This window comes from Brienomyrus brachyistius, chromosome 9, assembly GCF_023856365.1.
Source record: "Brienomyrus brachyistius isolate T26 chromosome 9, BBRACH_0.4, whole genome shotgun sequence".
Taxonomy (NCBI): Eukaryota; Metazoa; Chordata; class Actinopteri; order Osteoglossiformes; family Mormyridae; genus Brienomyrus; species Brienomyrus brachyistius.
In genome coordinates this window covers 6,526,574-6,553,326 of record NC_064541.1, presented here as the reverse complement: position 1 = coordinate 6,553,326, position 26,753 = coordinate 6,526,574, and the positions used below count along the sequence as shown (strand labels likewise).

The following is a 26,753-nucleotide window of genomic DNA, read 5'->3' as shown; positions in this document are numbered from 1 at the left end:
TGATTGCGTGTAGCAGTCAGGACCGACATCTGGTTCTGTCCCTTGTGGAGAAGCTCAGCTGGCAGCGAGACACCAGCTGGGTTCCAAATGGTTCTGGAAGCAGTTTTCACACCACAGTAAAACTGACCCCAAAGTGGTCTGACCCACTTTCAGGTCCAGGATTGCAACAGTTTCACCCAAAATGCATGATGGTACTACAGACGTATTTAAGTAGTTACCTACCTATGGGATCACACGAGCAAGCTAATAGTAATGTTTGCAGCAAGTCCTTGACTGATTGGGCAAATGATTTAGCTTGCAGGGATGATTGTGATGTATTGTCATGAAAAGAGGCAGAAATCACATTTTGGAATAAAGCCAATCAAAAGGTGAAACTTGAGTAAAGTTAACAATGCAGTTTTATAAAGATCTCTACTGGATTGCTGGCGGGATGGAAATTCATTCTGAAATGCACACTTACACAGAAAGCCTCCAGCTCACACAAGATGTGGTGGAATTCTCAGCTTGAGCCAGGCAGTTCCACCTACCCCTTTCCCAGAGGCCCCTCCTTATCTGGAGTGTGGCCAAGACAACAGCGTATGGAGTTAAGGCTGTGGTGGAGTTTCCCAAACCATGGAGTAGAGCAGCCATTCATTCACCGTTTACAACTTCTGTACTTATACGAGTTTAAAATCATACTCATCCTACCAATTTACTCTGGCAAATGCTTCAGTGAAGTGTTGTGTTTTTTAGGAGGTTGTTTTTGCCATTTCCCTGCTCTGTAAGCACCAAGTACTGAGCCTGCAGAAATTCCAATTCAGACAACAGAAATGCGTTATGGAGATTGAGTATCCCACCCAGCACTCTGATTCCAATGGATACACAGGACTGTCAAAAGAACTAAAAGCACCTTCGGTACACAGAGTTGCACCTGTAAAGCCAGTAAGACACACATGGAGCAGTCAACCATTTCAACCTGAGGTGAGTGACCTTGGACATGAACCCAGGTTTTACAATAATCATTTAATAGCGCTACAGACTGCACAACAAACATACAGTAACAAAAACTACACAAATGTATTGCTTGCAAATACAGTATCAAAATACTCAAAGGTTTTGAGGGGGAAATTATAAAGATAGTAAGTTTGCCAGGTCCCTGAGCATGACTGCAAAAAATATATAAAATCGATACAATGATCTACATAGACTCAGGGCAGTTTATTGGATTATTAACTCATCTGCCTATGTTCCTCCAGACAGCCAGTCATGTGGTATCAACTTGACATACAGAATCACTAACAAGGACAGGACATTCACTTACTGTGCAGATAAACAGATCTATGACACGTCATGTGTGTAATTATATTTATTTATTTAGTGGTGTGATTGATGGTGCCAAATTTGCTGGTTCGCACATTTCAGAATCAGCTGTCCTCCATGGGACTTTCACACACTACAGTGTCTTGAGTTGACAGAGAACATCTAGTCAGCAGCATTTCTGTGGGTGAAAATACCTTGTTAGCGAGAGAGGTCAGAGAACGGCCAGACCAGTAAGGGCTAACAGGAAGGTCACAAGTACATCAGTGTACAGAAACACCGCTCTGATCACAGCTCATCTAACCCTAAACTGGAACTAGAAACATAAGGGGTTCTTTACCCAGTACTAGCTAGGTGAACCAGACAAAGGGTATATGGATCCACTATGTGTCATAATGGCAGGGGCAGCACAGTAGGCTAAGCCTCTGTGCCTGTGAGATGTATCTCACCAGTTTAAGCCTGGCCTTGGCATGTTTGTGGCCGTGGGCCCTTTGCTGCCTTGCTGCAGAAAGAGAATTTCCCCTTGGGGATCAATAAAGCTTCGTCATACAGGCGTTACTTGTCCTCACCAGTCACTTAAGGTAACAAAACAAGCACAAACCAACCAACTGCTTTTCAACATGTACTTTATTACTTCTTTAACAATTAATAATCTGAAGTGGCTTACTTTCAAGGCAGAAAAAAAAACTCACGGTATACCTGGAGCCCAGCATCCCTGGCCATAGTTAACGATTACCCAAACTGAGGACTAGAACAGGAACTGGACGACATTAGGGTGACCAGGTGTAAAACCCAGGTGGACTGACATGCCGTGTCATCGGTCTAGAGGAGAGTTCCTGTTCGGCGTACAGCCTCCTTCAGCTGAAGTCATGTGATGAAGTGAGAGAAAGTGAGCAGCTACAGGCAAAACGCACCAATCCCAGAGAAGTTTATATTACTCTTGTAAAAAATAAAATTTCTGCTTTAAAAACACAGGCTCCTCCAAACACACACCTGTCCCTCCACAAGCGAGGGAGGATCAGGGTGATATCGGAGAGAATGAGAGATGAAGTGGCAAGAAATCATGATGGCAAGTTAAATATGACTGAGCTGCACACGGCCCTGAGCAGGAGGAACAGGACAGACTGAAATATATTTTACAAATAACTTCATGTCCATGCGGACATGGCTTTAAGGAAACCCCTCTGGGTTAGAAGGTGTGATCATCTGCAGTGGAGCACAGAATAGGAAGATGCTGGTGATGTGGGGGAGGGGGGTTGTGTGTCAGGGCCAGTGAGCTACAGTGTTGGCATCCAGATGCTCACAGTCCATTTTGGTGTCGTCCTCCGTCTTTCTCCTGCCAAGAAATTTGCCGACAAATTTGGGGAGGCCCGGCTCTGACAGCCCTGAGCTTAAGATGCGGCCAAAGACGACATCGAACTTCAAAATGCTTCAGACTTATAGGGCGTCGTCCGTGTCCATTAGCCATGTGAGTGGAGGGTGAGGGCCTAGAGTCACATGACACAGCACTTGGCCTTGTGGTTGTGAGGATCCTTGAAACGCAGTCTCTGCTTGGGTCGGTACTTCTCCAGATAGGTCAGTTGCTTGCTGTTAATTGCCCCCCTGCGCTTCCTGAAGAACGACAACAAGTGGGGCATTGGGCACCGACCCCCCTCCAAGTAGCTTTAGGAGGACCCTTCAAATCCCCTCCAACGAGGAATTTCGACCATCATTTGCCAAACAGCAAAATGAATGCACCTAAATATCACACATAATATACAGAATGTACTTACTGCCTGATGAACTGTATGGCATCCTCATATTTCATTCCACTTTCAATCAAGGCCAATGCCACCAAGACGGGAGCCCTGCAGAGAGAGCAGCCAATTGATGAACAGCCCTGCAGAGAGCAGCCAATCGGTGAACAGCCATGAAGAGAGAGCAGCCAAATGGTGAACAGCCCTGACAGCTGTCAGCATCCTCCTTTACTACATGCACACCTGCCCAGGTCCACGGGTAGCCGCAACCGTTTCCAAAGGGGGTTTCTGGCCTGCCTGGTGGGTCTAACACGTAAATCTCTACCAAGGCGCGGTGATGTTGCCACGGCAATCAGCCTCGGACAATGCTAAATGACATGTCAAGGAGGAGCCAGGAAGACTGTGCTGTTTAAGAGCCAAGGCTCACTTTGTGACCTAATAAGGAAGGGGAAAGGGCTGCTTTGTTATAATCCATGAGCTGTTATGCTGTTTGGCTTGGACAGTCTTCCTGAAGTGGGGGGGCAGGGGGGATAAAAAACTATAAAATGCGGAAGTCCAGAAGACAGAGAAGCAAAGCTTTGTGGACGTGTCAGAACATGGCAATGGACTAAGGCTCCCTCTGACTTAGTGCTGTGTTTAACAAATAAAACTCTTTCTAAAAAAGAGCAGGGTACCAAGTATTGTAGAGCAGCTCCCATCTGAAGATTATTAAAAACAAGCACATGAATTTAAAGCAGCCCTGGAGCCCTTACAGGAACGGCAGCCCGGGTTCCCAGGGGGGTGAAATGCGTCAGAAATCGTGCTCAGAAAGAGGAGCGCCGACACGATTACAGCCAACCGACATTGAAACGGCCAAAACAACACAGATAAACATACAAAAGTCGATAGTTATTTGGGAGCAATGAAAAAGGTCATAAAAAACCCTCCTAAATGGTCTTGAGTGTGTAATTCAGGGGACCTAAATAAGCAGCCCCGGGACTCACCGGCCCAGGCCGGCTACACAGTGGACGGCCACACAGCAGCCTGGATCCTCGCAGAATTTGCTCCTGAGCAGGTCCAGCCAGTCGTCCACAATCTTGGTGGGGGGTGGGGCTCCATCATCAAAGGGCCAGTCCTGGGAATGGGGGAAGAAGCACCGCCACCGTGAGCGTGTTGCCTGAATTCATAGAGCATTCGCTCTCATGGAGGTGAGGAAGATGGCAGCTCATTGTGCTGTAACTCCAACTCCAATGACTGGCCGTCAAGACACTATGGGGGCAACATTTGGCTAGGAAGCACAGTGCAGTTTATACCTTAGAGCAGAAGATGGCGCTCTCGGCATCAGCTTCCTAATGGAATTTTTATCAGCAGCTGAGACGCCTCCGTTTGCTTCACTTGGCAAACGGCGGCTCTCTGACCCTGTCTTCTCAGCATGTAATGGAATTACACTTAGGACCTTCACAAGATCACCAAGGTACAGGAGTAATAATCATGCGTTATGGTGCTTGGCGCTGCTGTCTACCTGCACTTTGCTTTGTACCTGCCTGTTGTTCTGTCCCCAACTTCTGCAGTACTTTACTATCCTGCCGGAAGCCCACTCTCCATTAATACAGAGAGAATTTGATTTTAATTTTTAAAGGGATTAAGAAAAATAATAATTTGACATAAAAGCCTCAACCGGCCACGGATCTTCTGTCGTTAATATAAATTGCTAGAGGCTCACTAATCCGAAATGTCATGACTGCGATATTCAGATGGCTTTAGGGTTTTTGGCTTAATCCCCCTGCCATCCCAGACACACAGAAGCAGTGTCCCCAGCCTCCACCATTGTGGGGGGGGGGGGGGGGGGGGGGTTACCCCATCTCGCCATTTTTCGGGACGCGTCAATCCCTCCCGACACAAAACTACACGTTTTGTCAGCATGCAGGAGACAACTCCAGGCAAGCAGGCTGCCCAGGAATGCCACAGAACATGCCCTGCTACCAGTCCGTGTAAGACTGATAATGTAATGTCTAACAGAACATAATACGTAACACTCACAACTCAGTGTGTTAGGAAATGTGCATTCAATTCTGTCCAGGGTGTCCCCAGCCTTGTGCCCTGTGCTTCCTGGGATAGGCTCCAGGCTCCCTGCAACCCTGCACTAGAGAAGAGGCATGAAAGATGTATGGATAGATGGTTAAATGTGTTAAGGCAAAGCAAAGCTCTCCGTCAAGTACATTTGCCACTCCAAACTCCTCTGACATGGTGCTGGGATGACACGGCGAATCAGCACGTTTGTCACTCGGCTTTTTGGCAAAAGAGGAATCATTCCCTTCAGGCAGCCAAAGTCTAAATGGATGTAAAGCCCATACTGCCAGCATGAACAGCACTTTAAAAATAACCTGTGTTGATCCAGAGTCAACAGCACTCATGTATATTTCATAAAAGAAAAGCTTAATAAAGCTTGCCAAACTTGAGACTGGAGCTCTCTCAAGAATCTACCAGATTAAAAATAACTCTCAGATCCAGTAAAAGGTTAACATTCTGCCTCTGGAATGTCAACAGTAAGCTATTAATGGCGCAGAACCATTCTAAGACGCGCTCTAATCGCAGCCGCCGCTCCCCGCGCTTCCCCAATGCGACGGCCTGCAGCACCTGCCGCGTGTCAATACAAGCCCCCTGACATCCAGCTGGAGCCAGCATCGACTGCCACGCCTCTGTCAAGCAGCCTGCCTCGGCACAGGCAGCCACCAGGGAAAACAGCATCTCCTCATGTTACAAAGAGAAGCTGCACAGCTAAGGGCCACAGCCACAGTTACTCGATACGAAGCCAGACTCCAGCAGCACTAGGCTGGAGTCAGTCAGCCAGAGGAGCATCTTTGAATCTTGCAGGGGTCGCAAAGCAGCTTGCACCTGATCCTGCTCCTCTTTGTCAAACGGCTGGCCAATCACTCGACAGGGACACACGAGAGACGTTAAGCAGGAGGGCACGTCTTGCATCAGGCCCCTGTGTTGTTTTTATGAAGTTGTTCCTTGACTATGCATTTCTATTTTAGAGAGAGAGAGAGAGAAAGAGAGACCACAGTGAGCGAAAGAGCCCCTGCCAGGCCCTGTGCACTAGAGTGGGGGGGACCTCACTGGCTGCCATGACAACTGGGAAATGTTGACAGGGGAAATGAGAAACACATGTGGGGTTTGGAAGCCGGTTGTGCTCAGCCCTATAGGATGGGTAATGACACCATACCGTAGATATGGGGAGAGGCAGGGTGGAGGGGAGGGGATTCACACTCAACATGGGTCCTCTAGCCACTAGCTGCTTCATGCCGAATAGAAATCTATTTCATCAAAGACTCTCTGGATATATTATGGGATTCTCCCTTTGTGCAGTCAGGCTACAGTCGAGGCGGATGGTGGTGGTGGATGCAGAAAATTTCCGACCTTGAGACCAGATGTAAACGGATCCAGCAGGGCCAGACAAAGCAAGCTGGATTGTGCGTCACATATGGGCTGTTGGTTGTGGGGCTTCCAGCTTAATGTGATGCATCATGATGCAACCCGAAACACGGATGGTCATCGTAGCGACAGCTCACCAACAGAAACGTCTGCTTCTTTTTGAAAGCACATGAAGTTACAAAATGTAAAGTCAAGAAATGGTACCTGAAGCACAGAGACAGACCGCCATACGGACAGAAACACAGAAGGATAAATGGATGGACAAAGAAACGGGTGGATGGACAGATGGAAGCCCGCATGCACACTATCCCTAACCACCTCACCACTCACCATGACTGTGATGCCATCCCGCTCCAGCGGTGTTTTATCATACGTAACCTCACACACTCGAACCACGGTCGTTGCTCCATACTTCTTCAGATCCTACAAAGTTACAGAGAGTGGGGGGGGGGGGGGGGTATTAGCTGGGAAGAATGAAGGAAATCGAAACAATGCGTATGCCTTTAAGGGCCGTGGCGGTAAGGCGAATGCCTTTAACGACCATCAGGAATTCAACATTACCCACAATGCACTCTTCTCTATATCCATGAAGGCCTGGCATTGTTTAACTCCCTCCATTTTTATCTTTGCTATGCAACTGTGGCCCTATGACTAGTATCCATGGCAACTGGAGGTTTTCAGCAGAGGTTATCCTATAAGACCTGGCTCTCCCTGTGAAATAATGCAAGCTATGCGGCCACCTCCCAGCATGCGATTCTTATCCGAAACGCAGATCGGTGCGGGGGATGCATCAGAGCAACAACCGGGGGGGCTTTTACTACAGGCCCAGACAAAAACAAAAAACAAAAACAGCAGAAGCCTCCAGCCAGTGAACCATACTCAGTAGCTGAGTTCATGAACATCAGTCCAACTGTGTCCAAAATATACTCCAAACAAAGCAAACCACAGCTAGTTAGCAAGCTACTTTTTTAGGACTTTATCTAACATTCCAACCTTTCCAGAAATATTGGATACTATACCCTGCCGAAGGCCTGCACCCAAGACGACGGGCGCTCACCTCAATAAAGGTGCTGAGGGTGGCATTAGTGGGGTTGTGCGTGATCAGGAAGCGCATGTTCTTGTAGCAGACCTCTACTGGCGCGGGCCGGTTCATCCTGGCCATGACGATGTCAGCGCCCACTCCCAGAGAAGAGGGGCCAGATCTCAGAGGTCCCCAGATAATAATTAATAATCAAAAAAACAAAAAAAACAAAAAGAAGCCCAGTGCTTGCCACAGAGAGAGCCCTCCAAATCCGTCCTGAGCAACGGAAGCACTCAGCTGGCGTTCGCTGGCCCAGTTCCGAAGGCACCTTAACCCATGGGTGTGCTTTGGGACGTCGCTCCGCTGGAACGCCAGGAAGCAGCTGGATGGCCTTGTCTTTCTCCTTGAGACTCGGGAGGTGTCAGGGCAGGGCAGGAGGACAGAACATCGTCCTCAGAGCCGGGCACCGAGATGTTGAGCGTGGCAGTAATGGCCGCTTCCCTGACAGAACTCCATCAACAACCTGAGGGAGAGGGGGGCAGAGACAGAAGGGGGCTTAAGGAAGCACGGGACACAGCATTTCAAACTTAACTACAGATCTGAGAAACTCTACATGCGAAAGTAATCCTAATTCAACATAGCTTTTTATAGCCGCTCATCACACAGGGGGACACCAGGAGAGGTGTTGCCACAACAGTGCACAAAGCTATTTATTATCTTATTAGCTATTTAGATATTTTAAATGCTAATATTCAGCTAATTAATATCCACTTAATTCAGTGCTTTGAGAAACAAAAAAAGCAATGAACAAATGCTGCCGTATGACCAAGTTCTCTGTGAAATGCCGATTCACCTGGGTTAACTTCACTATCAAGCTTCATGGGAGAAGACACACATCCAGAGGATTTTAGTAAAGCCGAAAAAAAAAGTCCAGAACCCTAGTGTTGGACCAGAACGTCAAACACTAGAAAAGTCACGGAAGCAAGAAGGTAAGACTGCAGGTGACACACGCAGCCCGTCGTACCCGAGACAGCGGCAGCAGCCCTAAAACTGCCGGAAAACGGAAAACTTCCACGCCAAAAGGACGTGTCTTAAATGAAGCAGAAGCCACCTGACAAGCACCCTGGCATTCCTGTTTTTGATCTGCCAGCCCCACGACCCCCACTCACCGACCTTGCTTACCTTTCACTTCAGATCAGGCTTTTACTTCCGAGGGGAGGGGGAGGGGGTGTCCAACAATGTCAAGAAAATAGTCGCTATTGCTGACAGTAAAAAGTGTCCAGCACCCTTGACTTGCCATATGACAGTGACAACATTCACCAGTCAATGTCACAAACAAATGCACACTTAAAGCTCTGGGAGGAGGAGTAGCCCCCACACCCTCCCCGGCCTAAAAATAGCATGTCCAATAAGTCTAATAGGAAAGGCCTGCACTGTTATGCAACAAGTACATAGATTTAATAATATCCCCCATAAATCCTATTTTACCACATTTAACAAATGAGACCTCATTATGAAAAATGAAATTGTTATTGCTTAAAAATTCAGTGCATTCAAATTAAAAAAGAAAAAGAGAAAAATAATATCATGTAACTAAATTAAGTACATAACGGTACTATTCACAGCTATAGGCACTTGTTAACTGATACATCATAATGTTACACATGCAAGCTATATATTTGTGTTAGGATTTGAAAGTAATTTTTCATCATTTGTCGCCACTACAACAAAGAATCTTGTCATTCCTTTTACCTTCCCAACACTTTTACTGTAAGGTAATTAGCGGCCTGGCATCCCTGGAGCAAACCATGTGTCACAGAGGCCCAGTGTGGGGGGGGGGTGTCACTTAGGGGCTGCGGTGATCAGACATGCTGCCGCATGGAGAACATCTCCCCACCACACACACACACACACACGCACGCCTCCACCCTACCCCAAGCTCTGCACCCCACTGCTCACCCAGCCTCCTCGCTGTGGACGACAGGAAGGAGAGGTTCAGTTTTAAAGTTACATAAATAAGACACTGGGAACAGAAGGTGACACTCGGGGACAGGAGATGTATCCAGGGGGCTCTGAACCCAATTTCATAACAGAGATGCCGACTGAGCACTTTGCTAATAAGGAATATCAGAGCAGGCTGAATGGCAGCTGATAAGTCAGCGGGGAAGCTCCTTATAAGGCACAGGGCTCTGAGACCGTCTCCGCTTACCTGCATCGCAGCCACACACATGCCCAGGTCTGAGTCATGCTTGAGCAGACAGCTTTTATTTTCCAATAATTCCTGGTACCTCAGGAAGTTAGCGTGTACGGTAATTCTCAGGTCACGTAAACAGACTATAAATAAGCGTCGAAAGTCTTAAATTAGCCAAATTATTTCAGGTAGCCCCTGGCAGGTGGAGCAAGGGGGGGCAGGGGTTTCCATTACAAGTGATGGCCTCTGAAGCCTGCCATAGCACAGCATGGTCAGGCCTGCTTCAGTTGGGGCAGGCCTGTGGCGGACAGCTCAGTCGCATTGTTTTGACATGGCTCTCTGGGGGCACTTCCCTACTGGATAAATCTGGAGCCACGTCTCCACACCACCTGCTCTGCTAAATTTAAAGCAGCAGCCAGCTGCCGGCTAATAAATTTAGCCGTGCTGAAAATCGAGAGCTGGGATGGAGAGCCACTTTTGAAGCAATCATGCTACTGGCATACGCGATGCACGTGTAACGATGTGTGCTTTCAGGAGACAATCACCCAACAAGCCGTGTTCAGTAAGCCAATTGGTCCTGGGAAAACAAGCGGTGTATAAGGGAAAATAATGGCGGGGGGGTGGTTCTCCAATCCACAGGCAGGATCTGCTTGTGAATCAGGTTAGCAATTAAAAACACAATATGCTCCTTATTGAGCTCAACAGGTGACAGCTCATATTTTTCTGTGAAAATAAATTGTTCAAAATAAATTATTAGATATCTTCTGCCTTGGCATAGAGCACAGACAGCAGAACAATTCCAAGCCACTTATTAACACATTAAAATAGGTCTCTCCTGCTTTAAGGCTCAGTCACTGGCGATTACCAGAAAATCCAGTCTTCCCTAGAAAGGATAAGCTATGTGGGCTGCGAAGAGAAAAATTACATGCCTTGTTTCATAAATGGCAAATAATCAAAAATTACCCCTACCCATCAAAGTAAGTGTCCAACCACAAAGACTACTAGAAAGTTTGCTTTCTCGTTCTCTCCTAATTAAACATCCATTACAGACCATAAGCTTTACTTACCAGTGAAAGGTTTGGACACACTAAGCCGCTTACAAAGGACTGTGAAATTGTTGCATCACATGACCCAGCCACCTGACCTAAACACATTAGAAATGGTCCTGGTGGAGCTTAACCAGAGTGTGAAGGAAAAGCAGCCAATGAGTGCTCAGAATATGTGGGGACTCCTTCAGGACAGCTAGAAACGCATCCTAGGAGGCCACCTCACAAAGCTGGCTCAGAGGAGAAAGTAGGTTCAACCAGTCCCTGGAAAAACTGGGGTTAAGGGCACTGCTCAAGCGTCAGTGGTGAGTTCACTCTGCTGACCACAGGATTTGAACTAGCAACTTCTCTGTTCCAACCCATAGAGTCCCGCTCCCCAATAAATACTTTTAATACCTAGAATTATGCACTGACCAAAAAAGTATACATTTTTCTTTAAAGCATCACCTTCTCTTTGTCTCACTCATTTGAACAGGCCAAGATTGTGCCAAACATAACAGACAAACGCCTTTTCAGACAGTCAAGACTGATGCATTTCAATATACGTACAGAACCATACTCAAACTCTTAAAATAAAAGCTGAATGATGCTCAAACTCACACACATTATCTGTAAGAATTTTATTGTACACAGACAAGAGCTGAAATGTAGGGTTCAATCCTGGAAGACCAGTCAGCTCCAGATCACATGAAGCCTTCACACCTTCCCTAGATATATTAGCACATTCATCAGACATATAGCTGAAACATTCAGACCAGGCAAGAAAAGAGGTCATAATGAAATAACTATTTATTGACTCTGGTGTTTCTCATACTCAAACTGAACATACTGAAACTGATGCAGTATTACCACATGGACAGAATCACGTCACTGCCAACCTCAGAGCAAGACCAAGGTCTCTTTAAAGTGTGTGAATGGTAGGAGAGAAAGAAACATAATATACAGCAACTGGATTGGCACACTGTTATTAAACTGAAAATAAATCACTCAAACGTTAAAGACCTCCCACCCCATAATAATACATAGGTTTAAAAAAAAAAAAAAAAAAAAAAAAAACAAATCGTCATCTAAATTTCCACAAAATAATAATCCATGAAAATAATATTGCCTTTGGGTTTGTGTAGCCGTTTCCTCTCTTGATTCCCACTTATCCAGCAGCACGGTCTTTATTTATTACATCACGCATCGTTAGCAGTGGACAAAATTATGGGAAAGTTCTTCTGTCACAAATGCCGTTTACGTTCAAGCCTCAATCACACAGAAATTTAAAAAGAGGTCAGGAAACAACGCTTCATCTTGTGGTGTAAACAGAACAGTGAGTCTACAGTAAATAGTCTACATTTAATCTGTGCCCGCACATGCCCCAAGTGGAGGCGTTGCAGGAACAAACAGACAGTGGCGGAATATCCCTGCCCTTCCCCGGGCAACTGCGTCACTGTGCTTACCTCCAGCCAGCTTCCGACAGAGTCATGCTATCCGTGCTCTTTGCCACCCACCTGTGACTAGCCAAAACTTAACCCTTTGCACCAGTGCCACAAGGGAATGGTACTCAGGATGTGCCGACTTCCTCCACCCCACAGAAGTAGCAAGTCTGCATAAGCCCCAGTGACTCATTTATGACTTTTACTCTTGGATTAACTGCAGACAGAACGATATAAATAGAAAATGAGATGCAGCGGAGGGCAGAATTGAAAAAAATCTCTTAATATGGATGGGATTCCAACTGCATTACTGACTCTCATTCGTCCAGATACTTTTAGTGTCCCGGTTGGCATCCTGTGACAGAAACGGCACAAGAGAAAGGTTCATCTCAAACCACGGACCAGAGCATTGGTAGTGAAGCCTCCTGTTGCCTCCGTTTCAAGTTTCCTGTTCACCAGAAATCTCTCCCTGCAATGACTTCTTGTTATATATAATTAGTCTGCTTTGTATATACTGGATCCCAGTCAGCATCTCTGAGATGTGCATTACAGAGTGCCTCTGGGGTGGGGGTGCGAGTCATATGCAGGGACTGTGACTTAGTTCGAAGGCCACCATCTGCAGCATGTGCGCCAATCATACAGGCTGCCACCTGACAGATAGAGGCAGGTGATTGCGAGCCCGCGTGCCGTGTTAGGGCCTGCATGATTCATTCAAAGTGACATAACTACAAGAAACTTCTGCTGAATTTCATATGAAGTACCTGAGAATGAAAACAATGCAGCTTTAAAAACACATTTAGGCAATAGGAACAGTCCAGCTAAAAACACCATTACCATCACTGTATGGAAAAATACCACTGATAACAGGCAGAAGAGAGACCTCCATGTTAGCATGACACCACCCCTGCCATTATTAAAATAGCTGACTCCCCCAACCAAAATATTTTGGCCACCTTAATTTCAGTGTAGCCATATGACGCAAGTCTGGATTACTAAAAAACCGAGTGACACCAATTCAACTGACAAGCAGCCAGACGTCATCTTAAATAGATTCTTTCCTTTTGCATGTGCAATGCCATACCTATCAGTTTGTTTTAACCATTGCAGGTATTTCTACTGCTTAAATATTTTTGGAAGGTTTAAAATGTTATGACTCACAGCAAATAAAAGAAATCACATCCTCTAATAACTGATGTTTACTTAACAAAGCAGTAAAAGTGAGCACATGAAGTTGTGCAAATATTTAGATAATACAATACTCAAAATAAATAGTCAACAAAATTCCTGCTGAAAGGTTAACAAAGTTTGGGAACACCTCATTCACATCTGAGGTCCTGCCTTAAAAAAGCCCAGCATTACAGCACAGCCACAGCACTTTTTACAAGGTCCACTCAAGTGAAGACCACACTAGATGCAAAATCTTTTCCAGAGTCAGATTTTCCCCTGTCGGGTCAAGAACAGCCTTTTCCAAAGGACGCAAATTAAATAGACATCTTCCGGTAAGTGCCCGGCTGGGATCCACGTGAGCATGTCTCCCCTCCAACCAACCACGTCGGCCACAGCTGTAACCATGGCAGCTCAGTCACGGAGTGGCACACAACGCTGATAAACAATTAATAGCTCAATAATGCAGTATAAATTACCGGCCCCCTATTACAGCAAACACGCTGGTGAGACTTAATTAAGTAGCATTAAATCAGGCAGCGACAGGACTGATCCAGGAACCCTCCAGGACAGCTTCCGCTTACGCACATGCTCCTCTGCAAGAAACAGTAAAGCTCTGCCTCTTTAATATGCAGCTAAGATGCTTATGTTACGGCAGCATGTATCATATCATCTTGTTAGGTCAAGCACAAGGTCAGCAGGTCCCACAGAATGCCCTTAGATCCCCAGTGGCTAGGCCCACCTGTCTACTATCAGTCAAACCTTCTGCCAAATATTCCTTAGTCTGCCACCACCTTTCATGACTGGTTAAATGCCCATATTGCTTTCAAAGTTTGATTTAACTGGAAGTGATACAGCTTAACTGGGGGGGGGGAGAGAAAAAGAAAAAAAATAACTCCTTGCATTTGCTGCTTTGAGCTCAGACAGCCAGAGGCAGAATCACACAAGGAGATTCTGGTATCTGTCTACCAACACCGCCTCCGAAACTCGCTTACGTGCTGGAATCCGTGCCGGCTGGTTCTGCCATTAGCACGGTAGGGTCCTGCAGAAATCTGCCTGCCCCACACATGCAATTCCCATGCAAAGCAGCCGTACGCATTTCCATAAAAGCTTTATTTTTATGGTTGGGCATTTGCGCAGCAAGTAAGCTACTGATACTTCTGGCAGCGTGCTTTGCCCTTTCATGAAGAACAATGCAGGGATCTCACTATCACATGTTGACAGGTTGGAATGTTTCTGTTGCCATGACAGTGTGGGGTGGGGGGGAGGGGGGTTGATCCCTTTACAAACCAAAAGGATCATTCCCTATTTAAAAAAAGATCAAACATGCAGGACTTTCTTAAAATTTCACGTGCACCTACTTAACTCAATGTTGTTGGTCACCTGGTCCATCCCAAACAAGCGGGATGATGCACAAATCCCAGGTGCCCCCCCAGCTGAACAGGAATGTGTCCACAGGACTTCTCAACCCCCGCAAATAGCAGTGCTCTCAATGACACCACCATAAGCCCTTCAGAAGATCATGATCTCCCCCACTGGCCCCAGTTCGACACACAAAGCCCTGCTGGTTTCTTCAAATTTAGCAGAATTTTCATAACACACATAAGCCAAGTGTGTGAGGACTTGGCAGAGGCCCACAGGAAGCATTTCCCTTCACTGTGTCTCTGATCTTCCCCGGGGTCTCCAGGGCTGAATCCTCTGGGGGGGGGGGGGGGGGCGGAGGGGATTGATCAAAAGGGAGATTAATGGATAAACCAAATGTCTTTTAAAAAAAGCCATGTCAATAAAAGGTAAAAAATTTAAACCGACTTAAGTAAATTCGGACTTGCTCAAAATATATGATACACATTGTTTACAGAAGTACTACAGCAAAAACCAAAAAGTTCATAAATCATGTATTCATGTGTTCTTTAGCATGTATTATCAGTACATTTTTGGCTTGAGTGTTTTTTGCTGTAAGGTATTATGAATGGTATAAGAATGTAAATCTGACTTGCATAAAAGTTTGTGGAATGGATTACTTGCGTCAATCGAGAACTACCTGTATCATGGGCAGACAACAGACTGGAGTAAACCACTAATTCAGAACTGCAAAACTTCTTAAAATGCATCCTTCCAATACAATTGCAAGCATGTACACTTAAGCATATTCAACAACCTTACTCAACTTTCAAACCAAACTGACAAGAAAAAAAAAAAATCAATCCATACTTTATCCAAAATGTGCTACAGAAAAGTCCTTTTTACAAGTACACCACTGACACGAAAGCCAATTCAAGTTTACAATGCATTTACTGAAAGTTCTAATTCAGAGAAATGGCTTACCATGTTGATAACTACTCATGGCTTAAGTGTTATGCAGGTTAAGTGGAGAGCAGCCTCAAAATTCTGGGGGGAAAAAAACAAAAATGGAGAGATGCCAGGCTATGAAATTAAGACCTCATATCTGGCTTCCTCAAAGCCAAAATGACACTCACTGCACTTCCACATACACCCCCTTTAAAACAATACACTTCCTGCGCCCCTCTCCCTTTTCTGGAATAGAGTATGTATGTGTCTCACAGCTTGCCAGTGCAGTGATGCCTGTGTTCAATTAGGGAACCAAAATGCCAGTTTAAAAGGACAGGCCAGTTCCTTTGGGAAGGGCAATATAACCATTTCTCCAGCAGCTGCTCCCACCTCAGAACTCTACTAGTTCACTTTTTTATGCGCTTCTGGAAGTGAGCCAGCAGCAGCAGGCCTGGGGTAGCTTTGGGCCTGTTTACTTGGCAGGTTTCCAGGGGCAAAGGCTGCCTGGGGTGATGTTAGTGGGGGGAGGATGGTTAGAGAACTGGTTCAGCTTTGAACCTGTGGTAAATCGACGTCGTCTCAGCACAGCGGGTTCCTCTGCTGGGGAATGACTAAGACTGCATGGTTTCAAAAGCCATTTGAAATACAATGCAAATAAACACTCCAGATAAATTCTGAGTCCCAAATGTAGGTCACACTGAAAACCTAGACAAAAAAAGAAAGAAAAAAAAAAGCACACACCACACATGCCCCAATTTGGCATTAGCCAAAGATGTTTAAAAAATACATATCATTCAAATAACAGTTGCAGTTTCTACTGCAGTTAACAGAATATTTGCCAAATAAGTGTGGAGCATGCCATCAGGACAGAAAGGAGCATCACACTCGTAGTAATGCACAACCATGAACTTCGGGGGTAAGCTTTTCCTTCATTCTTTCAAACATTGAAATGTTGAGTTTTGTGCCTGCCACGCTATCTGTGTCAGTGCAAACATTTTCCCAATAAAAGGGGTGTTACCCAGGGACCCTCCCCAAACCATCACTTCACTTACATAACACACACAACCATGAGCAGCATCCACTCCCCAGGTAGGAGGAATCCCAGCCTTCTGAGAGGCTTCCTGTGCAGCCTGTAAAGGTCCAGAGAGCAGGGTGGGACTCACCTTTTGGGTCCTGGATTGGAGTCGTGAAGCCCTTAGCCCTGCCTAAAGCTTCCAATTTGGAATGAATAGAATGCGGGTATTACCTTAAAAAATTAGGAAACCACTGCCTAGTGATCAGAAATGGCCAATTTCCGCCCTGATCATCACTGACTAGAAGTCTATATATGGCCCAAGTTCCAACTCAGTTTCCACTGGCAGTCATGTCCTCCACCCCTCCCACTAATGTTCGCGTGATAGGTGAAGTATGACACTTACGGGAAATACACAATATGGCCAAAAGTATGCGGACACGAATTTCCTGTTTAATCCACACCCACTGCTGACATGTATAATTAAGGCCACAGTTCTGCAATCTCCTGCAACAATTATCAGCAAAATGTGTGGTTGTTGTTCAGGGGAGGTTAGTGACTTTCCACTTGGCACCATCACAGGAGGCCATCTTTCCATCAAGTCAGTTCACCACATTTGTGCCTTGAGTTTGGGTATGAAGTGGTCAGCCACACAAGCTCTCAGAAACATACCGGATCACCCCGTATTAATACCCAACTTAAATGGCAGCAACTTCAGCAATGCTCCAGCATCTAATGGAAAGCTTTCCCAGAAAAGTATAGGCAATAACAGCAACAATGAACAGACCAACTTCATATTAATACCCTTGGTTTCGTAACGAGATGCTGGACAAGCTGGCATCCACATACTTTTAGCCATATAGCAAACGTCTGTTCTTTTATTCAGTGTGGGACAAAGATGTAAAATTTCCAGTGTGTAAGACATGAACAATAGACTGTCCTTGGAGGAACTATTCCAAAAACTTTTGGTACAATCAATTAACTTCCCCTACGCCTAGTTGGGTCGCCCAAAGCAAATTGGTCCTAGGTAAGCATCCAGACTTAGTTCAAAGAAACTCACAAGTGGGTTAATATAAAGAACCATGTTACCCCTTCCAGACTGGAGAGACTAACGGTTGTTTGTGCGTACAGTAAATGCTGGACACTAGTTACAGACTTCTGTGCTAACCACAGTTTGTTCAAACACTATGTTCACACCAGAACATAGGTCGCAGTTCAATGATTTACAAAATCAATGTATCATCAGATCTGCGCCCACCTGTTTTGGACACTCAAGTGAAGAGAGGAGCTGAGCTGTCAACTGATCACCATATGGTGGCAAGTTGGATCCGATGGCAGGGATGCTGCATAGACCCAAACATTTAGTGAGGATGTGCTGGTAGCATCTGGTGGAGGCCCCTGTCTGGGAGATCTTACACGGACATCAGGGACAGTGCCTTTGGATTGGCAGACTGGGGTGGTGGTCCCAATGTTTAAGAAAGGGGACCAGAGGATGTGTTCCAACTTCAGGGGCATGACGCTCATAAGCCTTGCTGGGAAAGTTGGTCAAACCTTAGATCCAGGAGGAACAATGTGGATTCCATCCAGGTTGCAGAACACTGGACCATCTCTTCATCCTCACAAGGATGCTGGAGGGTTCATGGGAGTTTGTCCAACCAGTCTACACGTGTTTCATGGACTTGTAATAGACAAAAGGACTGTGTCCTTTGGGGGGGTGGTCCTGTGGTGGGCGAGCCAGGAGTATGGGGTACGGGGTTCGTTATTGCGGGTCATCAGATCCCTGTACAAACGGAGCGAGAATTTGGTTCGCATTGCCAGTAGTGAGTCAGACATGTTCCCGGTGGGTGTTGGACTGTGGGTGTTGCCAGAGCTGTCCTTTGTCACCGATTCTGTTCATAATTTTTATGGAGAGAATTTCTAGGCATAGCAAAGGGGATGAGTGGGTGCGGTTTGGGGGCCTAAGGACTGCATCTTTGTTTTTTTCAGATGATGTGGTCCTGTTGGCACCATCGGGAGGTGACCTGCAGCATGCACTGGAGCGGTTTGCAGGTTTGGAGGATCAGAACCTCCAAGTCTGAGGCCATGGTTCCTGAATAGAAAAGGGTGGATTGCCCTCTAAATGGTGGGGCATGAGTTCTTGCCTCAAGCGGAGGTGTTTAAGTATCTTGGGGTCGTGTTCACAAATGAGGGAAAAAGGGAGCAGGAGATTGACAGACAGATTGGTGCCACATCAGCAGTAATGTGAACGCTGTACCATTATGTTTAGATGAAGAGGGAGCTGATCCAGAAGGCAAAGCTCTCAATTTACCGGTCGATCCATGTGACCAAAAGAATGAGATTGCAAACAGAAGTGGCCGAAATGAGCTTCTTCCACAGGGTGGCTGGGCTCTGCTTTAGAGATAGGGTGAGGACCTCAGACATTCAGGAGGGGCTCAAAGTAGAGCTGTTGCTCCTCCGCGTCAAAAGGAGCCAGTTGATGTTGTTGGGGCATCTGTCTAGGAAGGACCGGGGAGGTGCTTCAGGCAGACCCACGACATGCTGGAGAGATTACATCTCTCAGCTGGCCGGGGAACACCTTGGTATTCCTGCAGTGGAACTGGAGGAGTTGGTTGATGAGATGGAGGTCTAGGCATCCCTGCTTAGACTGCTGCCACTGTGACCTGACCCCGGATAAATGGCGGAAAATGGATGGATGGATGGATGGAAGGATTTCAGATAAAAACAAAAAGCGTGTGGTCAAGGGGGACATGTTAGAGATGCCTGTAAAAGTCACCCAAGCAACAAAATGATGTAAAAAAAAATAATAAAACAAACATGTGAACTCAAAGCATCTACTAAAACAGTTTTTAGGGGCATAGGGCCCTCAGATGTGATTAAAGTCACAAAGAAAAGAATTCAATAATACCACCCTTACCACACTTAATTAACAAACACTTTCATCCAAAGCGATGAACAACTGAGAAAGCAGGGTCACACAGGCCCTTAACTCCAGTTGCTCCAGGGGCTTGTTAACTGGGCCAATCGTGACACCATTCTTCTGACCTTGGAACTTGAACCTGGGACCCTCTGATCACAAGCACAATATCCTGAGCCATACACCACTAATTCAAAAACCTGGAAAAGTTAGTCAACATGGATCCATATTTGACAGAACATAGGAAAGTAAGATCCAGGTTACCATGTAGTATGCAGGATTATTCTGACAGCCAAAGCATTTTCAGGGAGTTGCAGGTTAAAAAAAGTCCCTGTTGGACTAAGTAAAAAGGAACAGGAATATCCCATCAAACCTCAACCTTAAAAGAGGTCATTATAATGCCTTTTGACAGTGCTTTCAAGGTGATCTGAAGGTGTCCTGAACATGGCCGGTGAGAGACACAGAACTGTTGCAGAGTGCTGTCCACTCCCTTCACATGTAACCAGCTCACTTTGTACACCAAGCTGCAGCACAGTCGCCTCACAGGCAGTGAGGTCAGCATGCACACAAAGTGCAAGCGGCGGACGGAATGGGGCCAGCCTAAGCCTGCCTGGACACCCATATGACAGATATGTGCCTCAGCAGTCATTGAGCATAAAGGGCTTAATAGACACAACAGATAATTAACTGGCTCTCCAACATGGCAGCACTGAGAAAACGCTGAACAAAGCCAAAGAACGCAGTTACTCCCATGCAGGGCTGGACACAGACATTTCTTCACCATCAAACACTGACACCAACTAGCCTAAGATCTAATCCACAATACATAGATATTGGAGTGCGATTCATAAACAGTGACTATTGTGAATTGTAGGGTCTTCTCTAATTCTCTTTAGATTTGCAATAAGCTTCATTGTGGGACCCATTAAAGCAACATCCGGATTCTCTGCCATGGCTGAAATAAGAACTGAGCAAAATATTTCTCTTGGGTCTCTGAAGTGCGACGAAGTCTCATAAAACATGAGCTCATGGGACTGCCACCCGCAAAGCAATCATGCCTCCCCTCTAAGAAACACCAGAAAGGGCTGCTAACCCATGGGCAGGAATGAGTGATCCAGTCAAGGAGAATAAGTGCAGGGCAGAATGACACCAAGCAGCAGGTAATACAGCATTTAAGGGCACTGCGTTCAAACCAGTTTCCACATGGGCAACTAAATATAAACTGCCAAGTCCCTTAACTTCAGTCTGTAAAGACATTAACACTGAAGAACTACAATTGTCTTGTGTTTTCTGGTTCAGACAGACCTTCAGCTTGGTTGTTTGCGCCATTTCATCTTTTGTACTCATTGCATCCATGCAGACTATTTCATATAAGCAAGGAACACAGTGGTGTTCATTAGGTACAAGTACCCAGATGAACAATCTGCATTTTATTTTTTCTGTCGTTGCCATCAAATCAAAGTCCTTGTCAGAGAAAATGAGTCAGAACATGCACATTCGTTTTTCTGCTCTACAGCAAAGATTTTCAGGAGCTAATCCCCCAGGTATGATGAACAACTAGAGGGAAGACAGGGGGATTGAAACACCAAAATAAACAATGTCAATCGAACAATAATCAATGTCACATACATCATACAGATTCAATTCTATTGAGTTAAAAATCGAACTCAGAGCGGGGAAATCCATAAAAAAAATCGATACAACGGTATCCAGTATTTATTAAGCGGCATGTCATTCTGTATACTACTTATTAAACAAGTGTGAAAAAACAACAGCAGTGACTAAGGTTTATAAAATATGCAGATGAAATGTTTTCATAACGACTACGTAGTGTTGCGGTCGGCATACATTTTTTCTACCACAGAAATGCTTCGACACTGAAATTTAGAATTCGTGATTTCGTACAGACTGTTCTTTTAAACGTGCGAGCGTCGAAAAACCTGAACGGGGCATTTCAATTTTCCTAAACTCAAATTAATACAAAGGGTGGGACAGCACGGAGCCAAAAAAACACAGCGGGGAAACAGACTGAACACGTTCCCGTCAAGGAGACAACCTGTAGCCCGTTCGCACGGCGCGTCACGGGCCCGGCTCCCGGCGTCCTTTCCCGCTGAGATTTACGGCATTTTCTCTCCGCTATAAGCTGGTTTTAACCATTACCCTGGTTACCAGTCTCTGCGTCTGCTACCTTACTTGGTCTTTAATGAGCTCTGCATCTTCCTGGGTCATTCTCAGGTTACCGGGGTAACAGAAAGTCGGTGACCGCCGGCCGCCACGCAACCCGACGCACGCGGGATGGACCACAACACCGGTACCGCACTGAAATCCGAAGGCTCTGTGAGTGAACATCAAGTCTAAAAACAATCCATCGTTCACTGTTAACGCGTTACGGCATCTAGACTTACGAGCGATTTCGGTCTACAAAATTCGGATAAACAGAGTCCCCGGTAAGACGTAACAGAGCCGAAGCCGGTAATACAGCCGGCACGGAGATCCGTCCCATTTTCTGGTTTCTTACCCCAACGAAACCTGTTGCCGTCTTTGTCGACCTTTATTTTCTAAAGCAGCTGGACTGGGAAGCAACGGAGCCCTGATACGGCCAGTAAAAAACCGGGCGTGTTTCAGTATAAGCCGTTCCGATATACAATGGAGAGAAAGCCTCAGTCGACGTGTAAGTCGCTCTCCACGGAGGCAATAAACCAGCGCGGCACGGTTCGCCGTGGACCGTCATGTGCGCCTTCAAAACCCACACCTTTCTAACCCTAAGCCGAGTGTTACTTTGTCCGACGGAAAAGCCAGCCGAGCGAGAAAGCCCTGATGTTGCATTACACGAGCGCTACCTCAGCTCACCATCTCGGCATCTTGGCTAGCTTAGCCACACGGTGGCTGGCAATATGTCCTTCCCAAGAACAATCAATTGTTTTGTTCTTTAGACGTACACAGTTTATACTCACCGTCTCCAAAGAGAAGTGTTGGCCTTCCCCGTTAATCAGTGTTTTTAATAATTTTTATTTGAAGAAAATTACTTTATTGGCTTTCAGCGTGCATTGATTAACGCAGAACCACACTTCAGCAGCAAACCCAGTCCATGTGATTTTAGTTCAGACTGACACTGTCGTCCCTCCTACGGTCGCCATGGTGACGGCGCGTCACGAGCCATCCGCGCTGAAACGCTGCGCGATGGCGGCGCTAACAAGAGCCTTTTAAAAACTGGCGGGAAGTTCAAGCTCGCTCTGGCTCATGCACAGCTCGTGCTTTTACTCTTTCAGTTGGGTCAGCATCTGCCGTTCTGTCCGTAAGTAAAGTTAATCAAGTTTTAATTTAGTGTCAGTTCGGGTTTCAGACATTTTCAAATTACTATCTAAAGCATCCTGGAATGCTTTCATTACACTCCCAGGTGTGTTTACTGAAAGCTCCATTTAAATCATCCCAATATACATGTAAAATTATTTAAATCCTAGGGGACTCAATGATACTTCATTGACAATGATGGTAGAAAAATATGAATTATGAATAAAGTGATATTAAGAACAGAATATTTAAGACAAGAATTTCCCCTGATTTCGCCACTGTTGGATTGACAAACAAACAAACAATTTTTTTTTTGTATAGCACATTATCACATCATTACATTGTCTCAAAGCACTTTACAGCATCTGCACCCAAAGCCCCCAGTGGCAAGGAAAAACTCCCTAGAAGGAAGAAACCTTGGGAGGGACCAGACTCAAAGGGGGAGCTGATCCTCCAGGGGCCGGCAGGGATAGTCAAATAAGAGTCAAGTCACATTGTCCCAATCATAAGATTTGGGAAATAACTTCCCTGAAAGCAGGGAAGATGACAAGCCAATGCCGAGTCTTCTTCCAATCGCCAGGCAACTAGAGGTAAGGCAGCGGGTCAGACATGGAAGATGACACAGGCAGAAGGGTGAGCTGGATGCAGGGACGTCACTGGTGTTGGCAACGTCACATGTAGTAGGGTATGCTGGACATCTTGATAGATTGAGGTCTCCAGGCATCACCCCCCAGGAGGAGTAGGGGAAATAAAATGTACAATTAGTCAAAGTAGAGGAGGCTACCGGCAGTGCTAAAAGCTAGATGAGTGCAATATGAAGTGCAATATACAAGCTCCGGCAGATATGGCTATGGCAGCATCAGTAGGAGGGAGAGGCAAGTGGGAATGCAGGCATGGGGAGTCCCTGAAATGTCAGCACTCTAGTTCCACAAGGGATTGTGAAGGTAGAGTGACAGCACTGATAGTTCAGTTAATCCAAAGCCAATGGCACCAATCCCCACCCAGCTCTACACCTCACACTACAGGTCTGACTGGGAGTGAAGAGTTAGCTAGAGCTAGAACTAGTGTCCCTATACGCTAAACTAAAGAGGTGTGTTTTTAGTTTAGACTTGAATATTGAGAGTGAGCCTGAAACCCGCACATCCAATGGAAGACCATTCCACAGCTGAGGAGCTCTGTAGGAGAAAGCTCTGCAGCCTGCCGTAGCTTTTTCTACCTTGGGTACTAACAGGTATCCCATGGCTTGACGCGAATCGCGATTGTGAGGGTCGTAATGGCAGAACAAAAGTGATTATTCATATAATTATTTCAAAGCACAATCAATTTATTTATTATTATTCAATACGTGTATATATTTGTACTAATCCTACTGTAATTTTGGGATAGTGGCGACTTTATGTGGACACCCTGAAGATCCCCACAACCGTAATAATAATACAATATAGTTATAATTACCATCTTATTTTACGAATACACAAAGTTCAGGTCATTTCCGCAACAAAACAGAAAAGTAATAAATGTATAATTTGTAAATGTTAAAATTAACAGAAAAATGCAACTACGTATGTGATATAAAATAAACTATATGTGCATAAAATTAGAACACAGATTAATTTCCTATTTCTATTATTACTTCCTATTATTTTTCTTCCAATCGCATGCCGGAAAAACAATACTAACCTTTGATGATTTGGAAAACGTTGGAGACATAGATCATTGATTCTCAACCCATGGGTTGCGACAAGTTATGAAGGGGTCATGAGGAAGAGTGGAAATGTAAGTATTTTAAAACCAGTAAGCTCCTATGCTGATCCACGATCAGATCTATAATCTTGGGAAAATGGTGGTGCCCATGGTGGGTGGGGCTGCAGAGACCGCGGTGTTTAAACCACATCATCAAGTTTGTGGATGATACGACTGTGCTTAGACTGATAAGCAGGGATGATGAATCTTCCTACAGGGAGGAGGTGGATTGGTTGTCCATATGGTGCAGGGACAACAGCCTGTCTCTCAACGTCAACAAGACTAGAGAGATTATTGCGGACTTCAGGAAGACACGTCCTGCCCACATCCCACTGAGTATCAATGGGTCAGCTGAGGAGATCGTAATGAGTACCAAGTTCCTCGGTGCGCACATAGCTGAGGAACTTACATGGATGAACAACACCACCTCCTTAACCAAGAAACCACAGCAGATATGCCACTTCCTGTGACGGCTGAAGCAGGCGAGCTTCCCCACTCCCATTCTAACTACCTTTTACAGAGGCACCATCGTGAGTGTTCTAACCAGCTGCATCACTACCTGGTATGGAAACTGCAAAACGTCCGACCACAAGCGCATGCAGCGAATAGTGAGAACAGCTGAGAACATTATCGGTGTGCCTCTCCCCTCACTTCAGGACACGTTTCACAAGCGCAGTGTTTGCAACATTGTGTAGAACCCCTCACACCCGTCACATGGACTTTTCACCCTTCTGCCATCCAGGGGGAGATTCTGAAGCATAAGAACCAGGTCGACCAGGTTGCGGGACAATCTTTATCCCCAGGCTGTCAGATTCCTTAACACCACACCGCCCCCTGGGATCCTCAACATTGCCTCATCCGCCCCTTAAAATACACATGAGAACTCCTACACATGCACAGCCACTTTTCCCGTACGCACACCAAAAGGACTGGAAATTCACATTCCATCCGTCTAAGTATTTTTGCACGCTACACTTGTCTCTTTGTCATGGCTGCAGTTTAAACAATCATCATTGTCCTGTACTGTGTCTATTGATTAACTTTGCTGTTAAATATTCTCTCTGTTACACATGCTCTTAAACATGTACTATAAACATCTGTTATTACACACTGCTTCAATACCGTAAGCAATGCTGCTATTTGGATAAGCTTTGAAGGTCAATTTTACTGCTACCTCATATTGCACTTTATATATATTTAAACAATATTTTTTCATACCTATAAAAACATGACTTTACATTTCATCAATGTACGTTACTCATTACAACGCCATGCTGCTGCGACTTCTCTGTCTTGTCTTATTTGCAGTAGTATCTGTACACTGCAGACCCCGAGCTTCACCCTTTTCCTCTCACTGTATAATTTATATGGTTGAGATAACAATAAAGTTCACTTTGCATTTGATTTCCCAGCCCCAATCCTCGTATTAACCTATATAAACTTGGACTCTGCAGCTGCTTAGCGCAGTGCTGATAAGTACAGGGCTGCAGCCACGTTTCTCAGGCCCTGCTGCTCTCTGGCCTGTCCCGGTTCACGCATGCACAGAACATATAGCTATTCTCAAACCTCTCACCTCTTATAACCCCGCATACGCAAAACAGAATAAAAATTATGATCGTGTAACAATATTGCTTCAATACTATTTTAATCCTGATATGTGTATCATGTGTTCAGAATGAATAACGCAGTACTTAATGCAGTAGATGTTTCCAAATCATTGAAACATCCAGAATGTTACATTTAATATAAAGAATGCTTCAGATTTTAAGTGATCAATGAATATCTAAGGGTGTGGCATGGTGGTGCAGTGGTTAGCACTGTTGCTTCACACCTGTGGGATCTGGGTTCGAGTCTCCGCCTGGGTCACATGTGTATGGAGTTTGCATGTTCTCCCCATGTCATCGTGGGGTTTCCTCCGGGTACTCCGGTTTCCCCCCACAGTCCAAAGACATGATGAGGCTAATTGGAGTTACTAAATTGCCCGTAGGAGTGCATGTGTGAGTGAATGGTGTGTGAGTGTGCCCTGCGATGGGCTGGCCCCCCATCCTGGGTTGTTCCCTGCCTCGTGCCCATTGCTTCTGGGATAGGCTCCGGACCCTCCACGACCCAGTAGTATAAGCGGTTTGGAAAATGGTTGGATGGATGAATATCTAAGCAAGACTTTGACAAGTTATGCTACTTCCTGTGATGGCTGAAGCACCCAAGCTAAGCCACT

General features: G+C 45.6%; 1 protein-coding gene and 1 long non-coding RNA gene across 6 annotated transcripts; one reads left to right on the top strand and one right to left on the bottom strand.

Annotated features, from left to right (window-relative positions):
* Positions 1–1,905: 1,905 nt before the first annotated feature.
* Positions 1,906–22,596, bottom strand: ptp4a3b (protein tyrosine phosphatase 4A3b). 5 transcript variants are annotated; one of them, XM_049026366.1, is made up of 6 exons: positions 22,459–22,596; positions 7,504–7,990; positions 6,777–6,869; positions 4,016–4,146; positions 3,069–3,143; positions 1,906–2,907 (listed from the first exon to the last, which is right to left on the bottom strand). In XM_049026366.1, exons 2-6 carry the CDS (start codon positions 7,606–7,608, stop codon positions 2,790–2,792), a joined length of 522 nt encoding a protein of 173 aa, XP_048882323.1. In that variant the 5' UTR covers positions 7,609–7,990; positions 22,459–22,596; the 3' UTR covers positions 1,906–2,789. The 5 variants fall into 5 exon arrangements, with proteins under 5 accessions (XP_048882323.1, XP_048882325.1, XP_048882324.1 ...); XM_049026368.1 differs by lacking the exon at positions 22,459–22,596 and adding an exon at positions 12,150–12,172; XM_049026367.1 differs by lacking the exon at positions 22,459–22,596 and adding an exon at positions 8,641–8,817.
* Positions 21,218–25,925, top strand: LOC125749276 (uncharacterized). The gene is made up of 3 exons (XR_007399831.1): positions 21,218–21,841; positions 24,508–24,571; positions 24,756–25,925. It is a non-coding gene; the product is annotated as an uncharacterized LOC125749276 (long non-coding RNA).
* Positions 25,926–26,753: the final 828 nt, after the last annotated feature.